This window comes from Artemia franciscana, chromosome 13 (assembly GCF_032884065.1).
Source record: "Artemia franciscana chromosome 13, ASM3288406v1, whole genome shotgun sequence".
Taxonomy (NCBI): Eukaryota; Metazoa; Arthropoda; class Branchiopoda; order Anostraca; family Artemiidae; genus Artemia; species Artemia franciscana.
In genome coordinates this window covers 20,508,482-20,533,817 of record NC_088875.1, presented here as the reverse complement: position 1 = coordinate 20,533,817, position 25,336 = coordinate 20,508,482, and the positions used below count along the sequence as shown (strand labels likewise).

At 35.6% G+C, this 25,336-nt stretch overlaps 1 protein-coding gene across 1 annotated transcript in view; it reads left to right on the top strand.

Moving 5' to 3' along the window:
• Positions 1 to 25,336, top strand: part of LOC136034635 (alanine--glyoxylate aminotransferase 2, mitochondrial-like) — a 76,852-nt gene that overhangs the window by 2,650 nt on the left and 48,866 nt on the right. Inside the window, exons 2-6 of the mRNA XM_065715936.1 lie at positions 8 to 100; positions 1,445 to 1,536; positions 4,538 to 4,661; positions 18,268 to 18,453; positions 20,424 to 20,517. Of these exons, the coding sequence (XP_065572008.1) occupies positions 8 to 100; positions 1,445 to 1,536; positions 4,538 to 4,661; positions 18,268 to 18,453; positions 20,424 to 20,517 (589 nt within the window). The remainder of the gene's footprint in view (positions 1 to 7; positions 101 to 1,444; positions 1,537 to 4,537; positions 4,662 to 18,267; positions 18,454 to 20,423; positions 20,518 to 25,336) is intronic.

Sequence of the window (25,336 nt, the reverse complement as noted above, 5' to 3'; positions counted from 1 at the left end):
TTTTTAGGGTCCTACATATGAAGATGTTTTGAATGTCAGGAAGCGAAATTTAACGCCATCTTTGGTTACCTTTTATAAGCAACCTGTGCTTATTCATCAGGTATGTGTGTTGTGGTTTATTAGATGAATTTCGTTTTCCCAAAGTTTTAATATTTAAACAAAAATTCTTCAGACACACAAACATTTGTTTAAAATATGGTTGGTGTTATATATATTTAAATGTGTAAAATATGTGTTGTGAAAGTTTTTTCATTTCAAGGCTTTTATTAAACATTTGGCTGTGATTAGGTGTCTCAGACACTCGTGTTCTTTTTTCCCTATAGATTAAATTGACAAAAGGTTTTTTTCATAGAAAGCAAAGAGTAACATTAAAATTGAACTGCCAGAAATTGGCTTAAGTAAAACATAAAACCTAAAATCATTATTATACTTAACATTACTTATAACAAAGCTGGGAAACCTAAAACAAACACAAATTGCAATAAACAAAAGAACCAAGCTTCAATCAACAGAAACACATTGTGCAAGGATGGGTTTGCAATTTCTCAGATTCCCTGCCATTTGTGGTTTATTAAAAACTAAACATATTGATGGAAATAATAGTTGGTTTAGTTTAAGTTTTAAATTTGATCTTTACTCTTCATGTTAAAACTTCATCTTTAGATACAATTTTTTTGTTCGTTTTTAATTTACTCAGTTTATATATATATATATATATATATATATATATATATATATATATATATATATATATATATATATATATATATATATATATATATATATATATATATATCAATAATAGTAGTGTTATCTAACTTGTTCTGCTAATAGTATCAGTTAGTAGGCCTATTGATTACTATAAGTGATTACTGGTTTGAGTAGTCATGAGGGGGGGGGAGGTAATGGTTGTTTGGTTAGCCATTAACATGAGTAACCTTGTTGGAATAGTTCTGGTCAGAACAGTCACAGCAGGGACTGTTATCATACTTCATAATTTGTTGAAAATGTCACAATTTCACTAGAATTAACTATTAGATTAACCCAGTTCATTTCATTGCAATAGGCGGTTCTTTTCAGGGAGTGACAATGCTGACCCTTGTATATGGAACAAACGCTTTGGAAATCAAATTATTATCAACAAAAATGGTATTCTTTTGCATTGTCTATGAACAAGTTGTTGGTATTTTAACCTAGAAAACTGTTTCAGTATTTAAATTGTGGCTTGTAATCAATGATGTTTATAAACTGTAAACATTACAGAAAGTATGGCTTTAAGATGTGAAGTTTTTTTCTGTTAGAATTATGGAGTAGCTTAATGAATTAAAGTGGAGCTGCTTGGAATTATCAGTTTAAAGCTATTGATGACTAAAAATGAAATTTCTATCTAGAATTAAGGATCTATAGCTCTTACCTTAAATTCCTAACGCAGTCGATTTTGTAGGGTTATATGCAATGGCTATTTGACCAAAACAACAAGCGATACCTTGATTTATTTGGTGGCATTGTTACTGTCAGCGTTGGACATTGTCATCCGTAAGTAAAGAAATGAAAGTTTAAGAGAGCAACATATGCTATCCTAAATTTAAGCTGCAAGTAGTGCTATGTGCTATCAATATGTTTTACATATTAGGTAAAACAAAAACGTCTTTTTGGGCAGTCTTAAAGCCTAGAGTGTATCCAGGATTTTTGCTTGGGGGAGGGGGGGGGAATTTTTTAAAGACATATCCAAAATATGTTTCCTTGTAGTTTTCTATGTTTTTTTGAGTCGGACGAAAATACTATGGCGGGGGTGGGGGGATTTGAACCCAGTAACCCAATCTGAACTGAATAAGAAAAACCTAAAATAAAAAATAAAGGGCAATAGGATAAAACAAATAATATGCAAAGAAATAACAAATTTTTTCTGACCAATATTCGTGGTCCATTCTCAGCACTGAAAAACAAAAAAACGATTAATTTAAAAAAGTAATACTTAAAAACGCCAGAATGTCAAAAACGATATTAAAGAACCACCGTGTGAAACAAAAACTAATATTCAAAAATGTACTAAACTTTAAAGTTAAATTGTATCTACACAGGAATTTTGTTTCTTTGGTCTTTGGTATTTTATTTTGTGGATGTTATAACTAAGTTGAACATATAGAAATGTATCAGTAATGACTAACTTTTAATCAAGACAGTGAGTAAAGTAAATTAAAAAGAAATAGAGTATTTTGGCTGTACTATGTGCATGCTAATACTACCAATGCTGCTAATACTGCTACTACTACTAGGGCTAAGGGTATTAAGATGAATTTTTAGGAAAAATTGAGGGATATGTCGAACTAAAACAAAACACAATGTGTGTGCAGCCTGTTTAAACGGTGTATCAGCGATATCTTAGGAACGGCTTAGAGCATTAAGTTAAAACTTTCAAGGAACGTTGAGGGGATGTCAAAATAGCCAAAAGGCACTAGGTATATACTACTACTACTTCTACTACTATTTCTACTGTTAATATTCTACCACTTAGGCTAAGGGTATTAACATGAAAATGTCAGGGTTTGTTGAGGGGTTGTTCCTTGAAACACACCATGTGCATGTAGTTAGCCAAAAGGACCTATCAGCAATATCCCAGGAACGGCCTTGGGTATTAAGTTGAACATTTCAGGACAAGTTGAGGGGAATGTAGAACGAAGCAAAAGGATCTATGTGTATGCTATCACTACTGCAGTTACTACTGCTACTACTACTGAGGCTAAGGGTATTAAAGTAAAACTTTCAGGGAACGGTGAACAAAATCAAAACACATTATGTGCATATAGGTTATCAAAAGGACGTTTAAGCAATATCTTGGGAATGGCTTTGAGTATTAAATTGAAACTGTCGGGTGCGTTTAGGGGGATGTTAAAATAACCAAAAGGTGCTATGCTCATGTCACTATTACTGCTACTACTTCTACACTGCTACTAATGGCTAAGGGTATTAAGGTAAGATCGTCAGGGAATGTTGAGGAGATGCTGAACTAAATCAAAACACACTGTGCGTATGCAGGTTGTTTAAACGGCGCATCAGCAAAATGTCAGGAACATCTCCTTTAAAAGGAGATGAGTATTAGAGTATTAAGTTGGCACTTTCAAGGCATGTTGAGGGGGATGTTAAACTAAACAAAAGTGAGTATGTGCATATAATACTACTTCTATGACCACAGCTATATCTGAGGCTAAGGGTATTAAGAGGACGCCTGCAGGGAATGATTACGCAGGGGATGTCGAACTAACTAAAAAAAAGTCTGTGCATCCATGTTATCGGAAGAGCGCATCAGTAACATCTAATATCAGTATGAGTATGTCAGCATGTTAACAGCTGAGAGTATTCAGTTGAAACTTTCATTGTGTGTTGAGGGGAATGTTGACCTAATGAATAGGCACTATGTGCATACTATTTCTACTACTACTACTGGCACTACTACTGCTACCGCTACAACTACTGCTATTACTAAGGCTAAGGGCACTAAGGTAAAACTTCCCGGGGATGTTGAAGGGGATTTTTAGCCAAATAAAAACTTACATTGTGCATGTAGATTGTCAAAAGGGCGTATCAGCAATATCCCTGGAATGGCTTAGAGAATCAAATAAAAACTTTTAGGATATGTTTCAGGGCACTTTCAAAAAGCTATGAAAAACGTCAAATCAAAGTTGAATTAGTTTGTTCTTATATGTGTTCTGATCCTGCAAAGTTATCAATGTGCATGTATCGTAGCTTAAGCCACTACCATCATAAAGGAAGGCCTGAAGAAAAACCAATAAGAACACAGTACATCGTATTTTCTTTTGAATTTTTGTTCTATTGTTGTAATCACCAAAATCTTTTATTTAATAAGAGGCCTGTGATCAATATTTGGCGGTACGAAAAAATATCTACTGATGAGGGTGTTAGTAACCAGAAATGTTGAGCCTACCTTGTTGGATAGTTTAAAGGACTTATTTTTAACTTTCTAATTCGTAAAATGCTCTGATGGAAGTAAGCATTTAAAGATCAAAATGAAAACATTCAAACCAAAAATAGTATTTTTAATTGCAGTATAAGTTAAACGCCTTCTACTTTTTTTTTTACTTAAAGCCGCTTCTTTTTTCTCTGTAGATTCAAATATATATAATTTGTTAAAGGTTTTCCAATTAAAAGTAATAAGTCCCCCCCCATCATACGCCGACGGTTAAAGCCTTGGGTGTGAGTTTTAAACGTACTAAACTTTTTCTTCAAAATGCTCCTGGTTTGACTCACACTTATCCTTCTCTGATTTGTTAAGTTTTTTTGTTCATACTTTATAGTTAGTCCACAAATGGGTAGATTTGTGATAAAATCACGGGAATTCTATTATTACGTCTCAGTATTATGTCGGACTTAAAATAATGTTCCGGTATAGATGCTTTTGCGTCTTAGCTGTATCTGACACGTGGCATCTTTGCCTCAGCAAAAATGTGATGAATATGAAGGAATTATGCTTGTGAAATATATTTATAGGAACGATAATCGTTGTTACATCACTTTTCAGGAGAGTAAATGAGGCAGCAAAGAGACAGATGGACAAACTTTGGCATACTACTAGCATTTATTTATATCCAAGTGTTCATGAATATGTATCCAAATTGGCTGAAAAAATGCCAGGTGATTTGAAGGTAAAAGAAAAAGAAAATCAAATATCCTTTGATGTATATATCAGCTGATACGTTCAGAAAAAGAGAAAAACAATTCAAAGTCGAGTGCGACGGATTTATGTCGCGTCGCATTTTGGCTTTTGAAAGATTTTATGTGTTAATTTTAGAGAGATATTGGGTAAACAGCTGATGGTATTACAGCTCTTCGAAAAATTACTTTATTTCATCCGAAATACCAGATTCGTTCCATATTGCTGATATGTGTTCTATTTATATTTGCTAACGAAAGGTTATCGATTTGACTGATTCACAAGTAGTTTCTATTGTGTTGGGGGTTCAATACCTTAGTTTTTGCCCTGTTGTTTTTTCCTTATGCAACCGATTTGATATTACGCTTTGGAAAGCTGCAAGTAATCCATGCCTGCGGCTCAAAAAGATGGTTTTAGCTTTTTGTTGGGCTTTGCTTTGATGGTATGAGCCAGAGTTGGCAGCATGAGAGCAGAGGTGGAGTTCTATAGTCTATGCCAGAGAAGGCTATCTGAATTTTCTGTCGTTTTTTTGTAAAAAAAAAATGATTCCTGAGATGTATCATTTCAAAAATTTGAAGAAATTAACCATTTCTTTTTCATGGCTCACACACATACAAAAAAAAAAGGAAAAAAAGATAGTAACTCTGCTCAAAAATGAGCTGACATTATTTGCATAAAGGCAAAAAGTTGACCCATGATCCATATGCCATTCCCCATCCACACCCGTCCTACTTATCCCAACTTTTTGACAAAAAGGTATGCTTAAAACCCAGAATAGCACAAGAATTTTTGACTTATGTGATTTAAGATGTAAAGTGGACCAGTGGCCCTCGCCCACCACTCCTGCATCTCCTACATCCAACTGTTTACCAGAATGTTAGTCATGTTGCACCATGCTTGAAGCACAGTCGTGCAGGCCTTTTCAATTCATATAATTGAAGAGCCACTTCCGCCTGCAACTAAAGCCACTTCATTCGTTAGGATTGAAGCAATAAAGTGAGCTTATGACTTCTTTAGCACCCGCAGGCCCAGAAAAGTCACTTTAAACCATTTAGCAAAAAAGTTGGTATACTCAAGTTTTTTTGTAATCATGCACATCATGTAATAATGTTCAGTTAGTTTTCTGAGCATGCTCAAAGTGGGCCAATGACCCCTCCAATACAGCCTCCTTTTCTGCTATGTCCTAACCATTTTTTTTTTTTTTTTTTTTTTTTTTTTTTGCAGAAAGGCAGGCTTGTTGTATCTTGTTTGTAGTAGAACGGCTGAGAGGTTTTCAATTTAAATTATCGGAGCCATAAAATGGGCGTGTGATCCCTCCATATTTCCATCCCTCCTTTTATAACCAATTTTTAAATTAGAAAAGTAGGTTGGTTGTCCATTGTTTGAGCCGAAATTTCACAAGGATTTTCAGTCTGCATAATTGGAGGACTAAAGTAAGGCCATGCCTTCCCAACAACACTCTCCAATCCCTCGACTAGGTTTTTAGTGGAAAAGTAGGCCTGTTGCACCTTATTTGAACCAGAATAATTCAGTGGTCTCAAAGTCAGTATGGTTGGATTCAAAATGTGAGGTTGTGGACCCTCCAACAGTCATTCTCTCTTTCCCTACAATAATTTTTGCAATAGAGCAGGCACGTCCCATTTTATTTGAAGCGGAATCAGGCAAAGATTTTGATCTATGCTAGTAGATATATAAAGTAGTTCCATTCCCATCAAATATCATCGCCAACTTCTTTACGAAAGAGCAGGCGTGTTACATCTTAATTTTATCTGGAGTAATGGAATGATTCTTGATTGATTTGATCTGAGAACAGAACAGAAGCCCTTGCGTTACCCCTGCCATTTTTTTTATTGCGAAATGGCAGGTAACTCGCAACCCGTTTTAACCAAAATCGTTCAGAATTTTAAATTCTTATAGCTGACAGATGAAATTAGGCCCTTGACCGTAAAATAGCTTCGACTCCTTTCTCTTCAAAGTTTTAAGTGGAAATATAGGCATGCCGCACTATTTTTAACTAGAAACCTTGCAATGATTTCTAATCTGTATAATTTTAGGCACAAAGTGGGCCCATGACACCTTGAGTAAACCAGCCCTTTTCACCAACTAACAGAAAGGTAGACCTGTTGCACCTTGTTTTAAGTGGAACCGCGCAAATATTTTCAGTCTGATATTGACAGTCTCACGACATGGGTCTTTAATCCCTTCAACACTCCTCCCTGCCTCTTGTAACACCGATTCTTCAGCAGAACTGTAGGGAGGTTTGAACTTGTGTCAGCTAGAATCTCAGAAGAATTTTCAATCCATGTGATAGAGAACTAAAGTGTAACTGTTGTCCCTTCACCACTCCAATCTCCACCTTTTGAGCGGAAAAGTAGACAAGTTGCAGCTTGTTGAAATCGAAACTGTGCAATGATTTTCATTCTTATGATTTGAAGCATAAATCATGCCCCATCGAACACTCCTCCACCTTTCACCATCATTTTTTATGGCACTTGATATTAACCAAGTGACATATAGCATTCGCAAATTCTGTCGGTCTGTTGGTCCCGGTTTTGCTACTTTAGGCACTTCTAGGTAAGCTAGGACGATGAAATTTGGCAAGCGTATCAGGGACTGGACCAGATTAAATTAGAAATAGTCATTTTCCCGATTTGACCACCTGGGGGGGGAGTGGGGGCCCAATTAATTCGAAAAAAATAAAAAAATGAAGTATTTTTAACTTACGAACGGTTGATCAGATCTTAATGAAATTTGATGTTTGGAAGGATATCGTGTCTCAGAGCTCTTATTTTAAATCCTGACCGGATCTGGTGACATTGGGGGGGAGCTGGTAGGGGGAAACCTAAAATCTTGGAAAACACTTAGAGTGGAGGGATCGGGATGGAACTTGGTGGGAAAATAAGCACAAGTCCTAGATACATGACTGACATAACCGGAACGGATCTGATCTCTTTGGGGTACTTGGAGGGGGAAGGGTTAATTCTGAAAAATTGGAAAACGGGTGATCGGATCTCAATGAAATTTGATATTTAGAAGGATATCGTGTCTCGAAGCTCTTATTTTAAATCCCGACCGGATCTGGTGACATTGGGGGGAGTTTGGGGGGAAACCTAAAATCATGGAAAACGCTTAGAGTTGAGGGATCGGGATTAAACTTGGTGGGAAAAATAAGCAGAAGTCTGCACAAATTGACTGTCAGGGAGCTGCACAAATTGACTTGATAAAGTCGTTTTCCCAGATTCGACCATCTGGGGGGCTAAAGGGAGAGGAAAAATTAGAAAAAATGAGGTATTTATAACTTACGAGTGAGTGATCGGATCTTAATGAATTTTGATATTTAGAAGGACCTCGTGACTCAGAGCTCTTATTTTAAATCCCGATCGGCATTAAGCCTCTGATTTTTCTTTTAAATCAATCTATTGATTCTTAGAATTTTGTTAGAGCTCACACCATATGAGCTCTTGGCTCTTCTGGCCTCGTCACAAGTGCCATATGAGCTCTTAGCTCTTGTTTTAACATAAAAGTGGACTTGTCGTGTCCTTTTTGAAACGCGTTATTTCACAAACATACAAATTTAAATTGTATTAGATTTAAACATACGTGAATTTCTTATATGTATTATTTTATGCTCAAAGTGGGCACTAGACCCCTCAAAGATCATTTTTTATCACCTGAAATTTGGCAGGAGGGTACCTATAGGCGGAGAGACTCTTATCAGTAAATTTTACACCCCTGAACTTTAAAGCATAGTCGCTAGCAGACTTGAAAGCTCCATTGTTTGAGAGATTTATCCCCTGCCACAAAGAGTGACTTGTAGGCAGGAATCATAAAGCTTTTCCAGGTCCAGGGATGTGGAACTACATCCTTTTTCTAATTAGTCTACTTCTTATTTGTTTCGACATTTTAGGGAAATGTACTCACTAATTTGTACTTGTATCAAGCTGCAAAATCACTGCTTGCTGTGGTGCTTGAGACCTGGTAACATATTTTGCCACAGTAAAGCCTATCTACAGTCGATGCTTCAAGATTGACGAACAGTCTTGATCACTGTCTCAGACATAATTTTTAAACCTGCCATGCGGCTTCAAACTGGACTTGATGGTAGATAGCCAGGTTTTTCTTTGACGGCTGACTCTCTTCCTCCACTACGGCAGCATAATACGTTTAAGGTGTTGCTTTGATATAGCGTTGTAGTACTTGGCTGAATTACTGTAGGTGTCTGCATTTGATGATATTCGATATGGGCTGCTCGTTTTCTGCTTAATTACGAATGATATCAGTGCTAGCTCTTTTAGTTTACCTGACCTTCAGAATAAATTGAAGGAATTTGTAGTAAAGAACATCGATATTTTGGACATCCGACCCTTCAAACGACCAGGTTTCGCTGACTTAAGGTAGTATATGCTGCAATTTTTGAAATTACCACATGGATTATATTAAGTTTTATGTTTTGGGCAAAGCAAGGATTAGTTTGTATCCAGGGTGAATTTTAAAGCTAATAGCATTGGTTTGGTGTCAGAAAAATAGAGAATGAAGTTGATTTCATGAACGTGGCTTTTTTTGAGACCGTCTTTAAGGAATGTTTCATTTTTTTTTTTTTTTCAACGAAAAAAATATCAAGTATACCATTTTTAAAGTTTGAGGGTTTGACAACCACGACATCTGATCAATGCCACAGGAACAAAATCAAGATGGCTCTTTCTCGCAACACTTTAGTCGGTGAACCCGATCAAAGGCTGCGGAAACACTATGTTATCTTAGTAACGTAAATCTAATTTTCGGTTGTATTTATTAAGTCTAGAAATGTGTAATTTTAAAATGATCTCTCATGAATATGCTATAAAATATACAGGGTAAAAGTGGACCATTCCTTAAGAAAGTTGCTGCTGAGGATTTTAAAATAAGAGCGTGGGTGCTTAGACGACGTAGTATTTATTTTACTGGATTAAAAGAAAGTTCAAAAGTGATTTACTTTGTAGGTTTTCTTTCGATTTGGTGCACTTCTTGGGCTAGAGTGGCAGAAATAAAGCCACAGCATTTTATTATGATTTTTCCGTTTTTGATACCTAGCTTCATTTGAAACAAAAATTTTGAATTACTTTTTTCTAAATTACAGCTTCTTGACAAGAAAAAAGGGATTGTGTTTATTCCATCCTTTGGCTGGCTTTGTTTTCTTTCTACCTCATACCACATGTGTCACTAAGGTCTCTTGTTTGCTTTTGCAATTAGTGATTATAGAACCTAATTTGAAATAGAAACAATGCGCTTTACCGGATTAAAACAAAGGCATTTTTTACTCTTTTAAAGGAGGGGCTTTTAACTATAAGAAATGCAATCCTTGATTCCATAATCAGTAGGATAATGTATTTGTTTCTTATTGCATAGGACATTCTCGCTTAGGCAACTGGTATTATTTAACGATTTTGCTCTCTGGTAAAGACTATTCTGTACTTGTTTGCGTGCATTTTAGGGCTGCGAAATTACTTCTGGTTTTAATATCAGAGGCAGCGCAATAGTGCTGCCTAAGTAAAGAGTGATGTGAGCACAACGCATTATTTATTTTTTTGTTTAGACATGCACTTCGTATCGAAAGAGGTGGCGTACAGTCTTCAAAAAGGGCTCCTTTGATTGGAAATTGAAAGGGCCAATGTCGTTTTTAATAGTCGAAAGTGATTGGAATGACTTCTACAGTCTTCAGGGTAAGGGTTGTAAGTTATGCTCTGGGGGCATATAAGGTTTATATAGAAAGGGTAATCGTATAAGCTTTGGGGGGGGCTCATTGGATTGGTAATCACAAGCTCAACTGTCCTTTTTAAGATTCAGAGCGATCGGAGGGTAGATACCCCCCCCCCCAAACCTCATTTTTTCTTGAAATGCAACTTATAGAAATTTTGAGGTGACCATTTGTTGTCGTAGAAACTTCGAAAAAGACACATTCTATTGAAGATTGAATGGCCTAAAGCCCCTTTTAATACTCATCAAAAGCTATTGGAGGGGAACTAACCCACCTCAGACGCTCACCATTTCCCCAAAAACATTTAGTCAAGATTTTGAGATAGCGTAGTTATAAGGTACAGAAATTATGTCTTTGAGGTGGAACCCCCCCCCCCGCCACCTTTGGGGCAAAGGTTGTAAGTTATGTCCTGGGACCATATAAGGTTTTTACACAAAGGCTGGTCGTAAAAACCTCGAGGGGAACTGGATTGGTAACCAAAAGTTTTTGTATCCTTTTTAAGGTTAACAGAAATTGGAGGGCGGATACCCCCCCCCCCCCTGTACACATCGTATTTTCCCAAAGTACATCTGATAGAGATTTTGAGATGGCCATTTGTTGTCATAGAAACTTCAAAAAAGGCTCATTCGATTGGAAATTGAAAGGGCCTTTTTTAATTGTCAAAAACGATTGGAGAGGAACAAGTCCTCCCCTCCTGTCACGCCCATCAATTCCCAAAAAAAATATAATCAAAAATTTGAGATACCCATTTTGTTTAGCGTAGTCGAAAGGTTTGGAGCAAATCCTGGAGGGGGCTCATTTGATTAGAAATCAAATGTTCTAGTTCCCTTTTTAAGTGTCAAAGTGGTTGGGAGTAGCTACCCTTCCCCCCCCCCTACGTTATGTTTTCCACAAATGTATCCGATAGAAATTTCAGATAACAATTTGTTCAAAAATAGCCAGAAGGTCATACAATAAGGCCTTTGGGATGGACAGAATCCCCTAGATTGTGAGGGTAAGGGTTGCAAGTTATGCCCCAAGGGCATATAAAGTTTTTATGTAAGGGGTGATCTTGTGAACTTTAGAGGAGTCTCATTTGATTGGATATGTGTAGTCCTAGTTCCATTTTAAGAAACTAACGTGATGGAGGAAAAATAGCCCCCCCTCCCTGACATCCTCTTTCCACCAAACACATTCAGTCAAAACTAAAGGCAGCCATTTTGTAAGCAATAGTCCAAAGAGCATTTAAAAATATCTTCAGTAATCAAATATAATTATTATTTAGGCGTGTGAACTTTAGAAGAGGCTCATTTGATTTGAAATGTATAGTTCCAGTTTCCTTTTAAAAGTCAAACATGCTGAAGAGCAACTAGCCCCCCTCCCTGACATCCTTTTTTCCCAAAACACACTCAATTGAAATTGTGAGATGATCATTTTGTTACCAACAGTCCAAAAATCGTATAACAATGTCTTTGGGGTGGAATAAAACCCCTTGAGTCCATGGGCAAGGGTTGTAATCTATGCCCAGGGCATCTAAAGTTTTTATGGAACGGGTAATTTCATAAACTTTGGATCAGATGGAGCTCATTTGATTGGAAGTCGGAAGTTTTAGTGCCCTTTTTAAGAGTCAAAAGTGAAAGGAGGGAAGTCAGCCCCTCCCCCTCAAGCCTACCATTCCCTAAAATATATCCGATCGAAGTTTTAAGAGAGCTATTTTGTTCAGCATCGTTGAAACTTCCATTATTGGGGATGTCAACCTCCCTACAGTCCTAAGGAGGTGGGCTGTAAGTCAGACAATTCATTCATTGTTAGCACACAGTATATGCTATTTAGAAAGGTCAGGTGAGCCTTTCAGAGAATTTTGAGGGGAGTGTTGAGCTAGATCAAAGTAATTAATGTGTATACGGATTGTCACATTTGAATAATCGTGTGTATTAATTTGGAAAATCATGAAATGATAAGGGAGATGACCAAAAAGGCCATATTTGCATGCTATCAATACTACTACAACTACCACCACCACTACTAACACGTTACTCCATTTACAGTATTAAGGAGAAATTTGAACTAAATCAAAAGACGCTATGTGCTTGCACATTGTCAAAATAGCGTATCTCAAGAATTGATTTGGCTATTAAGTTGAAACTTCTGGAGAATACTCAAAGAGGAAGACATTTTTACCAAAAGGCAATATGTGCACACTACTGCTAATATTACTGTTACTGCTATATTTACTACTACTACTTCAATTGCAACTACTTGAAGGGCTAAGAGCATTGAGATGAAAATTTCAAGAAGCATATGAACATACAGGTTATCAAAAGGACACATCAACAATGGCTATTTATATTAAGTTAAAGCTTCCAGGACTGGATGAGAGGGATGTTCAATTCAACTGATCAAAAGGAAATAGGTTAATACTACTGCTGCTAGTAGTACTACTGCTGCTAGTAGTACTACTGCTATTTAATACTTACTGCTACTGTAACTACTATTACAACTATGTCTAAGGGCATGAAGGTGAAATTTTCAAGAAATTTTTAGGGGGGAATGAACTGAATCCGAACATGCCCTCTGTATGCAGGTTGCCAAAAGGGTGTAAGAGCAATACCTTAGGAACAGTTTGGTGTGTGAAGTTGAAACTAACGAGCCTTTTTTTAGGGATATTGAAATAGCCAATAGAAAATATTTGCATCCTAATGCTACTGCTTCTGCTCATACTACTGCTACTGTCACTATTATTACTTCTTCTATTACTACTACTGCACTATAGCTTATGCTACTAGAATTAATTCTAGAGCTTCCACTACTACTACTATTAAAGCTAATGATATTAAGGCGAAAGATATGGATTTCGAAACACACTATGCCCATACAGGTCGTCATGCGGTCATATCAGAAAAGCTTCAGGAACGGTTGATAGTATGTATTAAGCTGAAACTTTCAGCGTGTGTTAAAAGGGGATATTGAAGAAACCAAAGGTGCTATGCACATACTACTACTAATGCTGCTACAAGTATTGTAAAAAACCCCATGCCTACTTAAGACTAGAACACAATTTGCGCTTTACTGAAAACAAAACAAGTTTGAAATGTTTTCACTTTTCTTAATTTCATAAATAAAAAATATCAGAACTTTAAGGAATAAATATCAGTATATGTCAATTAAACTGACAATCCACGGTCATTGTTTGTCTTCATTGTGGTTTGTTTGTTTTTTTTTCAGTAAAGCACAATTTATGTTTTAGTTCAAACAGTTCGTGGTAACGAACTGTAGTAAGGAGCGACCCGGCTCAATAGTAACAAAAACTCAAAAAATGGAATTTTTTATATAGCTACATCAAAAGTTACATCAAATGCAATATATGTAATAGCTACATCAAAAGAATCGCATTTTAATGCTGATTTTAAATATACAAGTTTCATCAAGTTTAGTTTTACCCATCAAAAGTTACGAGCCTGAGAAAATTTGCCTTATTTTAGAAAATAGGGGGAAACAACCCCTAAAAAGCCATAGAATCTTAATGAAAATCACACCATCAGATTCAGCATATCAAGAACCTTATTATAGAAGTTTCAAGCTCCTATCTACAAAAATGTGGAATTTTGTATTTTTTGCCAGAAGGCAGATCACGGATGCGTGTTTATTTGGTTTTTTTTTCCAGGGGTAATCGTATTGACCCAGTGGTCCTAGAATGTTGCTTGAGGGCTCAACGGAAATGAAAAGTTCTAGTGCCCTTTTTAAGTGACCAAAAAAATTGGAGGGCACCTAGGCCCCCTCCCACGCTAATTATTTTCCCGAAGTCAACAGATCAAAATTTTGAGATAGCCATTTTATTCAACATAGTTGAAAAACCTTATAACTATGTCTTTGGAGACCACTTACTCCCCTACAGTCCCCGTGGGAGGGGCTACAAGTTACAAACTTTGACCAGTGTGTACATATATTGGGAAGTGTACAGACGTTTTCAGGGGGATTTTTTGGTTGAGGGGATGGGTTGAGAAGAGGGAGATATGTTAGGGAAACTTTTCATCGAGGAATTTGTCATGGGGGAAGAAAATTTCCGTGAAGGGAGCGGAGGATTTTCTAGCATTTAAAAAAAAAACAATGAAAAAATAAATATGAAAAAGTTTTTTCAACTGGAAGTAAGGAGCAGCATTAAAATTTAAAACGAACAGAAATTATTATGAATATGAGGGGCTCACCTATTCCTAATACTTCGCTCTTTACACTAAAGTATTTTTAGTAATTTCAACTATTTATTCTACGGCTTTTATGATTCAGGGGTCACTCTTAATGAATTGGGACAAAATTTAAGCTTTAGTGTAAAGAGCGAGGTACTGACTAGGGGGTGAACCCCCTCACATATGTAATAAGAACAGGAGAATACAAAAGTTTGTTACGTAAGCTAATTTATAAGTTACGTATATCTTTTACTAATAAAAACACTCGTAAAAAATTTAAAGTTCTAGTTGCCTTTTTAAGTAGCCAAAAAAATCGGAGGGAAACTAGGCTTCCTCCCCCACTCCGTTTTTTCTCAAAATCATTCGATCAAAACTATGAGGAAGCCATTTAGCCAAAAAAAAAAAATGTATGCAAATTTCGTTTTAATTATTCCTCTGCGGAGAGCCAACATCAAAACATGCATTGATTAAAAAACGTTCAGAAATAAAAAAACGAGTTTTTTTAACTGAAAGTAAGGAGCGATGTTAAAACTTAAAACGAACAGAAACTACTTCGTATATGAAAGGGGTTGCTTACTCATCAACGTCCCGCTCTTTATGCTAAAGTTTTTTACTGTTTTAAAAAGTAGAGTTGAGAGAAAGAGTCAAACTTTAGTGTAAAGAGCGGGGCGTTGATGAGGAAGCAGCCCCTTTCTGTTCGTTTTAGGTTTTAATGTCGATCCTTACTTTCAGTTAAAATAATCTTGTTTTTTTTTATTTAATCTTTAGTAGGCACGGGGGTTATCAGCCTTACTCATGTTAATTTTTGTTCGTTTTGATTTTGACTCGGCTATTTATTGTAATTTATGTTAGTTTTGAGTTTAATTTATTTATTGATAATGGTTTGTGGTAGTTTTACGCTTGGAAGTTTATTTGACTTTATTTGCTTATTCTTTTATTTAATAGAGCTCTCTACTTTTCTTTGAAAAGCTTGTTTTGTGGAAAAAATTCTTAAAATCAATTAAAAGAGAAAGACCAATGTGTTTATTCTGGGCTTGCTGTTTACTTTTAGAAAAGTGTCAATCTTGTATCTGATGTTTTGTGAGGAGGGGTAGTCTAGTGAGAATTGTTCTAAAATTCAATTTTGTCATCTTATCAGTGATAATTTTTCTTGGAAGGAGCTAAATATTATATTAACTAGCAGTGAAGCATGTCAGATAACAACCATAATAAGAAAAAGTATACTCTCTTGGGAGGAAGGAAATCTACTGATTGCACAATAAGAATTGCTCGCTTGGGCTCAGGAACCTGTTGTATGGCATGGCGTGATCTTTTTTCCGGATTAGTGACTAGCTAGATGTTATGAACACTTGCCAATTACATGAAGTAAGATAAGTAAGTATGCGTGTAGGTCCAACATTTAGGGAGAGGGTAGTTTTATGGAGAGTCAAACGCTGTGGAAAAATCATGTTTCTTGGTGAAAATTGGACACATTTTAGTGGAAATTCTTAGGACCTGTTTTTGGAGGTAGTCTACCCTTGCTCATAGCAATTCTGTTGGGGGAACCCTTTAATCTCCCCTCCTATTTACAGGAATATTCATGTATTATATTTCTCCACTGGAATACATGATATAGGTTGTCAAATCAACATGTTTTCAAGTGACGTATCAAACAGTTCGTTGTAAAGAAATGTAAGTAAGAAGCGACACCGACTAAAAGTAACCGGATTCTAAAAACTACTGATTTCATAACAACTGATGAATAAAAAGAAATGGTTTTTTTGTACTGATTTTAAACACATAGAATTCGTCAAGTTCAAAATGATCTTGATGAAAATCACGCCATTGGATTAATATATCAGGGAACCTTTTTTTTGTATTTTTTTTCTCAGAAGAAAGATCATGGATGCATATCGTCAAAACGTAGCAAAAAGATTGTACAACAGGAAATTGACGTTTGCCATTTTGTGACACAAAACTGAATGGGATAGGACTTTAAAATTTTGAGATAGCCAATCGATTTAAAATTTATCAATCTTTTTTTGGGGGGTGGGGTATTCATCGCCATTTTTGATATCTTTGGGTGTTACAAATGTTTTTTTTTGTATCATCGTTGAAAAAATTGAAAATGCCAAATTTACCCTCTCCCTGGGGATTTTGAAAAATACATTTCCCCCCCCCCCTCCTCCTAATAAAATAAACAAGTAATATGTTGAAGGTTAATGACCGTTTACTACTAGAAGATCTACAATGGCTTCTAACAGGAATATTTGTTGTTTATCATGGTAGATCAATACACCAAGAATTATCTGTCTAGAACAGAAGAAACTCCCGTACTGAGCTCTGACACGCAATAATCAAACAGCTAATTCAGTAAGTTTTGATAAGTGCCATTGAATGCAATTCAATAATTGCAGTTGCCTGTAGAACACCAAAGCGTACAAAAATTAATCCCAATTAACTTTTTGAACGTGACATTTGTGAACTTGCAGGTTGACTCGACCGTGTTCAACAGAATTCGTTGCAATTAATTGTAATTATAAGTTAATGAGATTAATAAGTTATTGAGTAAGTGTTATTACTGTGCTTTAGTGAAAGTGGTTTAAACAAATGTATATAGCTTGAGAGTGGATAAATGGGAGTTTTGATCCATTTCTTTTACCGTTTATGAAAACACCGTTGTTTGTAAAAGAAATATTTCTAAGGCATCAAAGATGCGGCAGTAAAAATGTTGATTTTTAGTACTCGAGTTTCTTGCAAACTTTACGTGTGTTTAAGTCCCATCACTAATTTCGAAAAAAGGAATGCTTTAATATTTTCATTTTGCAAACGTTGAAAATACAATCAAATTAGTCGCAATAATTTGAATTGAGGTGAGGGGATGCTAGTTAAATTAATGCGAAAAACGTCGCATAAATTTTACTTTTTTTTAATCCCATGGAGTTTCTTCCTTCTAGTATTGTCATTTTTTTGTGATGCTATGTCTTTATTAATTTCAAAACTAGTATCCTAGCTGATCTTCTGTCATTCACTTTTTTTCTTTTTTTTTTCAAATGCATTCGATTGTTTTAGTAACTGGTTACTACGTATAAGGAATCAGATGTAAGAGAAATTGTAAATGTTTACGCTACCAATTTATTTACAATTACTAATATATACAACTTATCAGCAAGGAGTCGGGGATTTATCGGGGCATTAGCTCACATCACATCTTGTCTAGCCGGTGTATGATTCGAAAATGATTAGAATCACATATATATAAAAAAGTTCGTTTCAATTGAAAGAAAGGAGCAACATTAAGACTTAAAATGAAGCTTCTTACTTTTAGTCGAAAAGATCGTTTTTTATTTAATATTGAAGATGGCAGAGGGAGCTAGAAGTTTTCTTCTCGTCAAGCTTTGGCGTAATTTTAACCTGAAAGTGGAGGAAAAAATATGGGCTTGTATCTAATACATTGGACGACCAAAAATGATGGATAATGTTTATATCTCTATGAGTAAAATAAGTGGTTCAAGGGTTACAAGTAAATGAAGCAAATAGAAAATGAGGAATGAGAACTTTGTTTGTTTTCAACGTTTACAGTTGCATTTTGTGATTGTAACCACCCACCAAAATGGCGCTTCAAAAATAATTTCATCGATTAATCTAGTCTTCGCTTCAAACATCAAATACTTCACCACAATTGTGAAATAAAATTATTTCTTATTTTTGCTCTTCACTAGGTAGTTTATTTTGTCAACAGTGGTTCAGAGGCAAATGATTTGGCCATGCTGATGGCTCGTCTTTACACGGGCGCAAACGACATTATCTCTTTGCGAAATGCCTATCATGGAATGTCTCCATGGACGATGCAGTTAACTGCTCACTCGACTTGGAAATACAACGTTGCAACTGGTGGAGTTCATCAGGTAATTGGAGTTTTCGTGCTAAAAGCCCCATCTGTAAATTCTATAACCTGCTTTGATTATTATATTAGACAATACGCAAATAAAAACTTTTCATGGCCATTATCGTTACTTGCTTTATTTCTTTAATGAAGTTTCAGATGAACTTCTCAAAGACAGTGAGATAAGATAAGTTTACTAGAGCTTATAAAGAAAAAAAAGGATAAAAATTAGCCAAACTGAGCACTCATCTCAAACAGGAGGAAAAAAGCAATGAGGCATTTCATCATTTAAAATAGAAATAGAGAATAAGGACATATTGAGAGAATAATAAACCCAGACAAGCATAGAACCAAAGGAAAAAAAGTCAGCGAATATCCACTATTTGGTTACTATACCTTAATCACGAATTGATAGCTGAGCATAAAACTATCTTTGTACTGTTAGATAGTTCGACGTATAGAATGTTACATTCAAGGACATATACTATCCTTAAGTTTCAATTTTTTACATTGAATTGTTGCGAGAGATTGGTTGCCCTTTATGACTTTACTAGCAGCTTAGATGAACAGCAAGGCTTACATCTTAAAAGATATGAATTCAGTATTTAAAGACGCAAGTCCTATCATTACTCTTCGACCAATATTCTATGTACTTTTTCCGGCCTCTTATCTGTGCCGAATAGCTGTTTGACGCACTTCTAATTATGCGTTGGCACTTCAATTTTGGTTTCCGAATTGATTTTTGGTGCAAATATTGTTTGTTTAAGATCATTTTTAGTTCTGGGAAAAATGTATTATAATGGATTAATGGATAAGATGGGTATAATGAACTCCTCACTTTCTGACAAATCTGTGTATTCTTCTGCTATTGTGACAGAAATATTGATACAAACTTTTTGGTAACGCGGTGTACTCCTAGTGTTTTGTTCAGACTTTTATGACACTTAGTCACTGATATTGTTGTATCTTCTTCTACTTAAGGCTCTGTCAAACTTTGATTTGTCCTTGCAAAACTGTGTGGTTGGGAGTGTTTTTGACAAAGAGCTTCCAGAAAATCTGAACGATTCTGGCATCATTGTGGCAGAGACCTTAAATTAATTAACAATTGCTAGGGATACCGATTGGAAAGGAAAATTTTCTCATAGAGCTTGAAAATCATCCTCCCTTTTGTATCTATATTTAATAAAATGAATTCTATAAAAGTTTCGCATAAATTCTTCTCGTGTATATCAATATATTTCCTGAGGTGGGTTACATTGAATATTGATTTTGTTTCTATAATTCCCTTTACAAGCAAAGCTTGGTCTCCTAGTGATGTATGATAAAACTGATAACAAAGGAAAAAAAAAATGGGTTGGTACTGCTTATATGTGCGTACAAAATTTCTAAATTCTGAGACAAAATATACATATTTTGTTTAAATTCACTTTATTCTATTCTCAGCAGAAATTTCGTACAGCATGCTGATGCAGAGATAAATATCCCACAGGTAGTGGTTGTGTAGTGTGTAATGAGACTTATTTCAGTCGTAAATCTTAGCACATTTTTGTCATTTTTTTTTTATTCACAAAAATACAGAGGTGGGAGAAGACATAATTTACTTTTCAGTTCTTTTCAAATCTAGGGGGACAGTTTTTTTCCAATGAAAACACCAAAAAAGGTATTTTTTCAAAACCTATCCTTACTGCGAAAGACTAAGCTAACTTTGTGTTCTATGGTTAATCTTGATTTAATTGGCAAATGGGACTTCTCATTGCATTATATGTATTCATTTAGCGATGGAATATCTTACCAAATATTTCTATGTAATAATATTTTATGCACGCAACAAAAACAAGCGCCAAAATAGAAGACATTAAATCTCTTTTCGAAATAATTGTTGTGTGACCATATTAGGCAAGCAGAGTCCATTAGGTTCAGAAGACAGTTATGCCACCTTTTGATCTTGTTAAGTTTTTGTCATGATCGTAATGAATTTTTTTGTTATTAAAGGCAAAAAATCCAGACCCATATCGAGGAGAATGGGGTGGTAAACGATGTAGAGACAGTCCTGTCCAAACTACTCGTAGCTGTGAATGTGCAGAGGGTGAGATTGTACATATTTATTATTTTTAGATAACTTTAAAATTATTGATAAGAATCTTTATAAAAACGGACTTCATCATCTTAATATTGAGGTATATTTGTGGTAAGTGAATATGTATGCATACAATATATCTACTCATCAATCGCTGATCATGTTTTGTTTAAGTTTCTGGGATACATCTGTATTCCAAAATTAAAATTCACCCCCTGCAGAAAAAAGCTCAACAGAACTGCTTCCGGAAGTTGCTAGACTACATGGAAAATCTTGGTTGCAGTTTCGTCGTAATGTAGAGTGAACACTAGTGGAAAACGTAATAAAACACAAATAACAAATGTTTCCTGAACACAACTATTTTGGAAACTAATTTTCATTGGATTCCATGATTCATGATTGGATTGAACAATAATTTGTAGTTTAAGAATTTCATAAAACAGCCTTGAACCCCTCAAAGATTGCTTAAATTTGTTCTGGATTTATCGACTGGCCTCAGTAGTATTAGTCTTTATAAAACTATAGCTTGGTTAAAAGATCTAATCCCAAAAAAAAACGTGAAAGTAAATTTCATATTCACAGGCCTAACACCGTTAGTTGCTTTTAGTCGAAAGACATCTTTGATGCCGGGCTTTCTCAGACCGAAAACTGACACAAGTAAATATTGAAACGATGTCATTCCTCCAAGACATTCTGTGGACAGATTTAGAGTTTGTTCTAAAACGTACAAAGCCAGGTTTGCCCTCTGTTTGTCTGCCTTCATTTGACTGATTCTTTTTTTTTATAAAGACATATATATTGAATTCAAATTTTTTGCATGTTTCTAAATGGCCTGTGAATTGCATTTTGTGATAGGGCTGGCCTAATTTTTAGATTGCATTTGTACCTCTGACTGAACATGATTGATTTGTCTTCATATGAGGTTTGGTATCCCTAATTTGAACCTAATTAATTTTTCAGTATCTTCTATTGCTAAGGCTCAATTATCTTCTTCTCTATTCAAACTTCCTAAATAGCAGTAAATAATCCTTAAGTGTAAGGGGATGTTTAATGACTTCCCACCAACAAAAAGAATTCTTTTCTCAAAAATGTCAAATTCGTCACTGGCAATTTCTGACAAATCTTTGGCTATCTTGGACACATGTGACTAAATCACGAACTTTCACGTAAAGAGGTAAATGAATGCTGATCCAGAAATCGGACGGAAACTGATGTTGATATTAATCAAGAAACAGTGTTGTTTACGTTAGGGGAGGAAGAAGAATTAGGGTTTTAAGAAGCCTTCTTTGTGCCTTCAATCATACAGCATAAAAATAAGGAGTTACAATCATAAGGACACATCGAAGCAATGGAGGGCCGCTTTAGGCCGAGGTGCGAGTTGGTGAAACTGCCAAGCCAATGGGCAGTGGACTTTGGCGGGGTAGAAAAGTCGGAGATGCCTGGGGCAAAATAGGGCATGAAAGTCGATGTTGGTCAATGCGATGGCTCATTCCACCTGAATGCTTTTAGAAATTTGAATTTCTGATCAATTGTGTCACCTTTAATGTTTTACGACCACCGTTTTATATACATATAACGGAGAAAAAGGAAAAAATAATACCTAGGAGGCATATCGGTCTTTAGTTAGTCGGCACTATAGTATTGACTCTGATTCTTATAATATCTGATCTAAAAAAAAAAATCTAAAAAGAGAGTTTTTCAAAGAAAAGTGAAGAGACATTAGAACCTAGCGAAAGTGATGTCTTATAACAAGTAAAGTCTGAACTTGACATTAATTGCCATGGACGATCGAATGAAACCTAAAAGAAAGAGAAACTTAGTTGAATAAGCAAATCAAATTTTAAATGAGCTAAAGTTACTGCAATAGAATAAATAGAGCCTAAAGTGGACAAAAATCAAAATGAATTTTCACATAAAATTTATACTGGACAGAAATTACCTGAAATAAGAGTGAGGTTGCCAACTCCTCAGACCCTCTTAAGACTTGAGCGTCTCTCTTTTTTTAAGTGCGGCTGCTATTTTTTATTCTCACGTTCAAGGTCAAATTTTTTTTCAAACTACGTGGGATTCTTTTTCCATATCTGTATGCAATCAAACCTCTATTATCGACCACAATTTGTTCTGAAAGTCTATTCCAAAACTTGTTTGAGTCTATTCAAAATTTGTTTGAGGAATAAATCCTATTTTTTAGAGAAAAAGAAGATATTTTTTTTATTTATCTGCTTGCAGCATATTGGAAGGTCAGAGACACGTGGGCTACTTATGCTTTTCATAATTTTTCTTTGTTTACTTCAAGTGGTCTTGTCAAAAATTTTCTTTTTTGGAGCCATGACTAATGGCTGACATACAGGGCGCGAAGTATGATGTGGGTGACGTGAATATAGTCAATGTGCCAGAAGAGCCAAGGGAGGGCAACAAAATTTGAGCTCTGAGTTGTACTCTGGGTTACGGAGAGTGGAGGGCCCCTCGAATACCATTTCAGTGACGCCAAAGTAAATTGTTCAGTGGCACTAATAATAAAATACATACTTTGAAACGTTGTCTTTAGTTCACCCTTTTCATGAGCTCCTTGAATTTTCGAATGCAAATTTTATTATTATCCTCAGATTGGACAAACTGTTTCGAAGTTTTATTTTGCTCGCAAGAAGTTAACGAGATGAAAAAGCTTTGAACAAGACAGCGATCGAAGGCCAAAATATTTAGAATTTTAAGACGATGTACATCTCGCAACCGAACCTCAGAATGAAACAGAACCTTCATCATGCGCAGCGTCGCCTCAAATTACGGCCGATAAAAAATACACGTTCAAAGAGAATACAGTTTAGCCTTTGTTAGTTATTAATTATTTTTTTTTCACAAAACAGGTAATTTCAATGAAAAGTATTAAGCTCCATTAAGCCAAAAATGAGCAGAAATTAAGTTTCATCTTACTATCCTTAGTTTTAATTGCAGCATTAGTAGTAGTAGAAGTAAAATTGATTGTAGAAGTCTAAGTTTTAGTGACAGTAGTAGTAAAAGAAGTAGTAATAATAGTAACATTAATATTTGTATGAGCAGAAGCCGTAGCATTAATATACAAATATTGTCGTCTGTTCAGTTGAACATCAATCACAACAAGCCCTCTTAGTTTCAACTTTACATACCAAACTGTCGCTAAGATATTACTGTTACACCTTTTTGACAACCTGTATACAGACCACGTTTTGTGATTCAGTTCACCTTCCCCCCCCAAAAAAAAAAAAATTCCATCTTCATACCCTTAGGCATAGTTGTAATAGTAGTCACAGTAGCAATATTGATATTGCTAGTAATAGTATTGAATAGCGGTAGTACTACTAGTAGCAATAGTATTAACATATCGCCTTTTGGTCAGTAGAACATACCTCTCATCAAGTCCTAGAAGTTTTAACTTAATATAATTAACACATAGCTACTGTCGTTTTGTGAGGAGATCTTCCTCTTTAAGCATTCTCTGAAAGTTCAAACTTAATACTGAAATCAATTGTTCAGATACGCTATTTAGACAATGTGCTTGCACCTATCGTAGTACTGTTAGCGTGCAAGCATTGTCTTTTTGATCATTTCCCTTATCATTTCGTGAATTTTCTAAATTAAGATACTCAGTTATTCCTGTGTTACACCCTTTTGGCAATCCGTATGCACATAATTTGTTTTGATTTAGTTCAACACTCCCCTCAACATTCTCTGAAAGGCTCGCCTAAATCCCCTTCATCTTAGTGAAAATTGAAGTTCTAACATCCACTACTTTTTTAATAACATATTCGAATTATGTAACTTACAGACCTTGTCCTGAGGACTGTGGGGAGGTTGACATCCCTTAAGACATAATTACTGGACCTTTCAACAATTTTGAACAGATTATATCTCTTCAATTTTCGATTGGATGTGTTTTGGGGATTGATAAGCTTTGGGGGGAGGGGGGCTGATTGCCTTCCATTCATTTTTGGCTCTTAAATGGGCACTCGAACTTCCGACTTTCATTCATAACTTACAACCCTTGCCCGTGGGCCTGGGGGATTGTGTCCGCCCTAGAGGCATTTTTGTAGGATTTTTGGACTGTTGGTAACAAAATGACTATCTAACAATTTTAATTGAATGCATTTCAGGAAAAGAGGATGTCAGGGAGGGGGGGCTAGTATCTCTCCATTATGTTTGACTCTTTAAAAGGGAACTAGAACTATACATTTCCAATCAAATGAGCCTCTTTTAAAGTTCACACGACCATCCCTTCCATAAAAACCTTATATGCCCTGGGGCATAACTTACAACCCTTATCCCCGGACTCAGGGGAATTCTGTGAACGCCAAAGGACTTATTATATGATCTTTCGACTATTTTCGAAGTAATGGCTGTCACAAAATTTCTATTGGATGTATTTGTTGAAATACCCAAATGAGACCCATCCGGAGTTTATAAGACCACCGTTTTCATAAAACCTTATATGTCCTCGGGACACAACTTACAACCTTTGCATTGAGGCTGAGGGCGGGGGTGGTCATCCTCAAAGACATAACTTTCAGACCTCTAAACTACGCTAAACAAAATAGATATCTAAAAATTTTGATTAAATGTGTTTTGGAAATTGGTGGGAGTGGGGGGGGATTGTTTCCCTCTAATCACTTTTGACTATTAAAAAGGGAACTAGCATTTTCAATTTCAAATCGAATGAACTTTTTTCGAAGTTTCCCCGGAAAAAGTGGTATTCTCAAAATTTCTATTAGATGCATTTCAGGAAAATCCAAGGTGTGGAGGGGGGGATTATCCGCCCTCCGATGACTTTGAACCTTATATAGGGCACTAGAACTTC